The sequence below is a fragment of the Oryza sativa genome, chromosome 10 (assembly GCF_034140825.1).
Source record: "Oryza sativa Japonica Group chromosome 10, ASM3414082v1".
Classification (NCBI taxonomy): domain Eukaryota; kingdom Viridiplantae; phylum Streptophyta; class Magnoliopsida; order Poales; family Poaceae; genus Oryza; species Oryza sativa.
In genome coordinates, this window is record NC_089044.1 from 6,011,108 (window position 1) to 6,018,670 (window position 7,563).

The following is a 7,563-nucleotide window of genomic DNA, read 5'->3' on the forward strand; positions in this document are numbered from 1 at the left end:
GAGGCACATGGCATATGGCGCCGACACTGGACGTACGGACATGCGCTAAGAGGGAGCGTGTTCCTGGACATTTGCCTGTATGCCTGTGTGGCTGGGTAAGTTGGACCGACGGGGACGTCGGGTCCTTGGAGGGGGGTGTATGTGACAACCCGGCCCAATAAGGATTAGGCCTGTGTGGCTCATGTGAGCTGTGTGCGCATGTTTAGTACCACCTTACTAGTTTAGCACGAGTGGAACCAACTTATAAGGCCACTTCCCTCCAACCATGCCACTCCTAGGTTAACCCTTTTACATGAAGCGAGGACGAAAGTGTAAGTGGGGTGGGGTGTGTAAGTGGGCCCGCCCGTCTGATGGGCTGGCTACGCGGTTTTGGAGGGAGGGCTGTTACACATCCTATCTCTACGCTTGACCAATTCATTCATTCTCTTATCCACCCCCTAGCGCTAATATCTCTCATGCACATCTACCAGAAAATATATTACTTATTAGCTAACCATCCCCTGCACATCTACCAGAAAATATATTACTTATTAGCTAACCATACCATATTACTTACTACCAGAAAATATATTACTTATTAGCTAACCATACCCCGTCCACATGTCCACAACCCCAGGTAGACACATTGCTTTACTTATTAGCTAACCATACCCCGTCCACATGTCCACAACCCCAGGTAAACACATTGCTTTTCCTCAAACGCCCTCTGGATAGCCTATTATCCCAGGATGGTTTCATGACCGCAACCATTTCATTCAGAGTGCTAATATAGTTACATTGCTATCATTATTTCATTGTTATAACTCACATTACTTGTTATAACTATTAATATGCGCACAATTCAACCACCAACCATAAGCTTTTTAGAATATTACATTTCACACAGTTCATTTGTCCAAATACGCCACCGCTATGATGTTTGCACACACTAACCAATGTATTCAACGACAAGCATTATTTCATATAGTATGTCCAGATTCGTTGTAACATCCTAGTGCTAGATTGGCTTTTTGTTGGACGGAGGGAGTATATCACTTCGCAAACATGTATGATGTATGTTCAAGTTCAACATACGCAAGTAAAAACAAAAATAATAAACTTGACTCTGAATATAGAATGTATAATTCATAGTTAAATTTATCATTTTTGTTCATAATTGTATAGCTTGAACTTGAACTTGAACTTACATGTTTGTGTCACATATTGAGCTATCTCATAAAAATAATTGTTTTATAACTTTTAAATGACACATACACAACGAGAGGGTGTCCCCTCGAGTGAGAAAAATCCATCTTCGATCGACTTTACACTGTATACAACTGGAAAAGTAGAACAAATATGACATGTACAACGGTCACACTTCCATAATGATTCCTTTATACAATTATATGTGCTTTTACATGCATCATTGAAGTGATATAAGTTTTGCAACAACTTAGTTTAATAAAACACTAGTGCTTGTCTGCAGGTTCACAACGGGATGCCGTTGACGAGCGCGAGGGCGATGCTGGTGTGCTGCTTCACTCTCGCCACCCCGGCGGCGACCTCCTTCCCGGCGGGCGACCCCGCCGCGGCTTCTCCGGCTTCCTCGAACCCATCGGTGCACGTCCCCTCGTCGGTGATGGCCGCGCTGAGCCACGTCTGCACATTCGAGACATGCCACCTCGCCTGCCTGCTGCTCACGCCGGCCGCGGCGGCGCCCGCGTCGAGCTGTCCGAGCTCCGCCGACGACTGCCTTGCCAGGTCGCCGGCGTCGGAGATGGTGCTCTTGCAGTCCTTCAGCGCGGCGTCCACGCGAGCGGCGCCGCCTTGGGCGAGCAGATCATTGATGCGGGCCGAGAACGCCCGGAGCTTCGCCGCCGCGACGTTGGCCGCGGCGACGGCGAGCTTGACGTGGCTGGTCTGGAACGTGGAGGCGTAGGGGAGGAGGGAGTCGTAGCAGACGTCAGGGTACCGCGTGGTGGCGCAGCGGGACCGGAGGAACGCCGTCGCGGACGACGCCGCCGTAGGCTGGCCACCGGCGTCGTCGAGTCGCCTCGTCGCCGACGCGGCCGTGAAGAAGAGGAAGAGGAAGACGAGGGAAATGGCGCGAGGCGGAAGCGGCGCCATGAGTGGAGTTTGCTTGCTTGCTCCGCGCCGGATTTTGACAACTTTGACGTGGAGCTAACTAATTGGCCGTCTTGGAGCGTTATATAGGGATGAGTAACATGATGATTAACATAAAATAATATTATTTTTTGTTGCTTAGGCCGGTGGCTAGCTAGGCTGCTGGCGTATGAACCAATCATATGACTTTTTGTTTCGTTAACTCAACTCTCATCTCATGACTTGTCACTATCACCTAATTATCCATGCACGTTTGTAATCAAGAATCCCAAAATTTATCCAGGAAATAAAGAAATAGTTGCATGTTTATGTCGAAAAAAGATGACCTGAGCAAGTCAGTGTTGCCAAAATAGTGATCGGAATTGGGCACAACAAAAGCAAGTCAACTATACTTTTCGTATTGGGGATTAGTAATTAAGCAAACTGATACTGTGCCTTACAAATACATACTTAATTAATTAGAACTTTAAAAGTCCATTTTACTGTATCGTATACTGTTGTATGGAGGGAATTATATTCAAAACACTATCGAACGTTTAACCAGTACTTCTGTTATCTTCCATTCATTATTCACTACTACGAAAACTATTTTTTTGACGGCCATTTTAGGTTTTTCTGGCGAAATTTGGAGCTGCCATAAAGCAAAGGTCAATGAAGACCATGATTTTCGTTGGCGGTTATCGACCGCCGGCGATAATTCATTTTCACTAGCGGTCGTCTTAAACCAGCTGCCAGCAAAAATGGATCTTTGTTGGCGGTCGTCTTACACTAGCCGCCAACAAAAATTCATTTTCGCTGGCGGCTGTGTTAAATAGGCCGCCAGCAAAAATCTATTTTGGGCAAAAAAAAAAAAACGCATGCAGCTACCCAGCCGCCAACGAAGATTTGGAGAAAAGCCCATTGATTCATTTTTAAAATCCAAATCCACATCTAGAGATCTAGATTCAAATCCAATTCATATGCATATGGCTGCTCATTTCCGAATTCAAACACAAAATACAAAATCATCATTAGCACAGATCATACATCATGTACACAGATCATCACAACATGCACAAAACATCTGCATCATCTGGATCATCTGGAAACATGCAAAAAAAAATCCTAGCCGAGCTCGTCAGATTTGTGCCGCCGCTGATCTCTCGTCGTCGCCACCTCACCGCCGCCGGTGGGGAGGGAGGAGGCGCCAGATCCGCTCCCCACCGCCTCCTCCCCCGCGCCGTTGACACTGAGAGCCACTGCTGCCGCCGCCGCCGCCCCCTTCCCCGCGCTGCTGCCGAGGCCTCGTCGGCGTCGGCGGCAGATCCGGCCTCCCCGGTCGTCGAGGCGGCGGATCCGGCCTCCCCCGTCGTCGCGGCAGCGGATCCAGCCACCTCCGTCATGGCGGCGACGGCTCCGGCCTCCCCCATCGACGTGGCGGCCAGATCTAGCCCCGAGCTTGCAACGGAGAGGCGACGGCAGCCCGCGGCGGTGGTGGCGACGGCAAACGCGCGGCGGCGGTGGCGATAGCAGCCCTCGGCGGTGGTGGTGACCGTGGTGGAGGATGGAGAAGGAGAGGAGGAGGGACTGAGGTGGTCAAAACATTTTCCCAGCGGTCCATTTTACCTACCGCCAATGAAAACGCGAATTTTGCTGGAGGCCACTTAAAAGGTCCGCCTCAAAAAATTGAGTTATTTTTTATGGCGGACCTCTTAGCATGGCAGCTAGCGAAAATCGGTTCGCCGGCGGTCTGTAACCCCCCTCTCCTTATTATATTTTTGCTGGCGGTTTTTGTGTGTGGCTGCCAGCGAAAATTATAGGGTGACGCCATTAAAATTCGTTTTTCTAGTAGTGATTCACTAGTAGAATCCACTGATTGGCCGCGTTAATTACCTCAATGTTGTCGTCAAGCCAGCGTTCCGCGTAAGGTATCCGAATCTCGGTGAATTCGTATGTTTCGGTGAGATCCGAGACAATGCATGCATTTCACTCCCATTTCGTCTGGGATTGAATTTAAACCAAATTTGATGAACTTCCATCAGAAATTCTGCAATTCATCCATTTCGGTGAAGCCCTTTTTCTTTTTAATTTGGCAATCGGATCCCAATACCTTTCGTCAAGCTTTGCTTCAATTACCTCAATATGAATATATAGCGCCATACATATATATCAAAAGTTGGCTCATGCATGAATCCACTCCATGCTAATTAACTATAGCCAACAGTAGTATATGAGCGAATCCAGACAACCGAACAAACAAAAGTCTGTCTGCTCGCCATTTATGAAGATCAGATACTGATCTGCTGCGGCAAGCAACTATTTTTGTTGCGCTAGAAATTACGCAACTTACTTATATATATAAAATAAAAGAGCTGTATACGTAGTTTATGTACACACCACGTGATTCCCAATCTCTAGGAGATTATATATGATGCCACGATTGGTGTGGTTGCGAAATTATCAGTGTATATATATAAATCTAGCGATTAGTTGTCTAAATCGATCTTGCGTGGAAGAGGTACATTATTGGCAACTTGCATGCATACAAAATAGAACCATGCTTTTTTAAATTGGATTGTTTCACACTACCAAAATAGGGTAATTTACTATTGGATATAGTGCTGTTAATGGTAAAATTAGGTAAGATACATATGGATTCGATGCGGATTTGGAGGACATAATTCGGTTTCCAAAAACAGAGTAGCGCGTCGGCTGCAGGCTATATCAGTCCATACCGACTTGGACAAACCTAGCCGATACATGCAAGACAATATCATATTGAACTCGGGTAAGGGAGTTGAGGATATGTTTAAACAAGAATCAAGTCTAGTGTAGATATTTGTATTTATTAATTAGGATAGGAGTTAGTTTCCTTTATGTATTTTAGAAATGGTACAGAGTACGCAATGGGCTGGTCTGTTTATTTTGTGTTTAAGAAAGTTTGAGTCGTGTCCGATATGGATAAGTCTATGTGTTTCAGGTATAAATATATGCCTAGGGTATTATAACAAGGACAATAACAGTACAATACACTCTCAGCGCACCGCTACCCTTTTACTTTTTAATTTTCACGACGAGTTCTTGTTTTAAGTTGGGCTGCATCGGCTTCAATCTTTGACAAGATGTAAGACTTGTTTGCTGTCGTATATCTTAGCTAATTTAAGTGGATGGTTATGTTTACTTATATCGGCTAGTTCTATCTAGGGTTTCGTTGATATCGGCTAAACAATTATCATTGATTTAGATTAGCTAAGGTATGAACCACTCTAACAAACAATCAAAGACTTGATTCTTTAGACCTTATATTTCCTTTATACTTAGTGTTGCATCAATTGAGTTTGACCTACTAAGTCATGCTTGGAATTGTAAGAACTAACTTGTCTCTTGATTGTCAATAAGGATAGCATTGGGATTTCAGCCAATCTTACATGATATATCTATTGTGCATCTTTTTCATATGTTTAATCTTGCTTAACATATCTGCCCCTTATACAATAATAACACTCATTTGGGAATTGATGCTTGTTTAATATATTTACTTTAGATTGATATTTTTGTATAAGGCTGTATCGGTGCAACAGCCAATACATTATGTTTTTATACTTGAACTGTTTCATCGGCTATGATACAAATACTTCTAAGCAGTATACTTCATTTGATCTTGGATGTAAGCAGTTCATACTGTTTCGATTTAGTTCGATCTATCCCAATTGTTTGTATTTAAGAGAATATTGAATCATGGATTACATAGTGTTAGTTTCTACAGCCGATGGAACATGTTTAAGGCTCTTTCATATTTATCTATCTTTTATAATACTGTTAACAATAGAATTTGGAGAGAAACTTGGAGTCGAAGAACAAATCAAGGCGGATATAGAGGGGAAGGAATTGTTTCCAAAAATTGGTTGCACATCGGCTGGAAACAGAGTTAGATTAGAGTTGAGCCGATCTGGGTAACTTAAGCAAATACGAGTATGGTTGGGCTCGCGATAGGCCTAGATTGAATTAAAAGATATTGTTGTGCAAGGAAAGAGTCCATCAAAGACAATTGTATTTATTAATTAGGTATATTAATGTCAGTTTCTTAGATATTTGGCAAGAGCCCGCCATGAGGACTTTTTCGTTTGAGTTGTGTCTATAATCGACAAGTTTGTACTATGGGCATAAATATGTGCCCAAAACCATGTAAAAAGGAGACAATCGTTCAATACACTCTCGGCGCATCGCCACCTTTTTTCTTTTAGTTCTTCTCGATGAGTTCTTGCTTTGGGTTAGGGCATCAGTTTTTATCTCCTAACAAGAGGTAATGCTTCTCTCACAGTGGTTTGTGTTATTGAGGTTATTATGTCGTTTTAGATATGTAACTCTTGCTAATATAATCACTAATTATCATATATCTTAATTAATATATGTCCATGGTTCAATTTATCTTGCTAGATCTTTCCTAGGGTTTTGCCGGTAATGGCTAAATTGTTTCTATTAACTAGAATAACTAAGGTATCCACCACCCTGAAAATCAGTCAAGTGTTTGATTGTCTATATATTTTGCTTCTTTTCATACTTAATGTTGCATCAGTTTAGTTTGATCTATTAAGTCGTGATTTGAATCTTTAGCTCTAACCTACTTTTTGATTGCCCATAAGGGTATAATCAGGGTTTCAGCCGATCTTACCTGATATAGATGTTTTGATATGTTTAATTAATCTAATCATTCTTGACATGCGATATCCGCCCTTTATATATATAGCATGTATCACTTAACATAAATATATTTGGTTCACATTAAGCATATTTCTCTATATTGACATGTATATATAAAGCTATATTAGAATATTAGCAAATACATAATATTTTTATCTAAGTATTGTTCTATCGGCTATGATATAAACACGAACTTGGACAATTTGGTTTATATACAATCCATATAGTCTCGGTTGGGTCCGATCTATACCGTTTGTCCATGATTTAGAGAAGATTGATTTAGAGATTAGATGAATGTTGCTGGGTTGACCTCACCCAGCATCGATTCGTCAGCAGGGATAGAAGGCACACCCGTCGCGGCGCTCGTCCTTGCTTGGCAGTGTCTGGATGCCGATGAGCTCGCGCACATCGTCGTTCGGCCGAAGAGGAAGAGAAAGGGGAGAGAGACAAGGGACAGAGAGGGAGCAGGAAGAAGGGAAGGAGATAGAACATGGTACGTGGGCCACACATATCAAGAGGTCCCACGATTTTTTTTTGTGAATGACAAATGAGTCCCATAATTTTTTTAGTTCTAATACCATGTAAATGCCATGTCAACGCTACGTGGGACAAAGATCAGATCAACACCTCCACGTAGGTGCTACGTTAGTGAATCAGCCTTCCAAAACCATTGAGGAAGTCAAATTGCACCCGTTTTATAGTTGGGGGTCGAGATAACTAAAGGATACGAATCAGATTCGGCCACTGGTTAAGGGAGCCAAAGTAAACTTATCCTAA

At 43.1% G+C, this 7,563-nt stretch overlaps 1 protein-coding gene across 1 annotated transcript; it reads right to left on the reverse strand.

Annotated features, from left to right (window-relative positions):
- Nucleotides 1–1,339: 1,339 nt before the first annotated feature.
- LOC107276377 (pectinesterase inhibitor 4) lies at nt 1,340–2,417 on the reverse strand. The gene has a single exon (XM_015758303.3). The coding sequence runs from the start codon at nt 2,107–2,109 to the stop codon at nt 1,471–1,473; it is 639 nt and encodes a 212-aa protein (XP_015613789.1). The 5' UTR covers nt 2,110–2,417; the 3' UTR covers nt 1,340–1,470.
- Nucleotides 2,418–7,563: the final 5,146 nt, after the last annotated feature.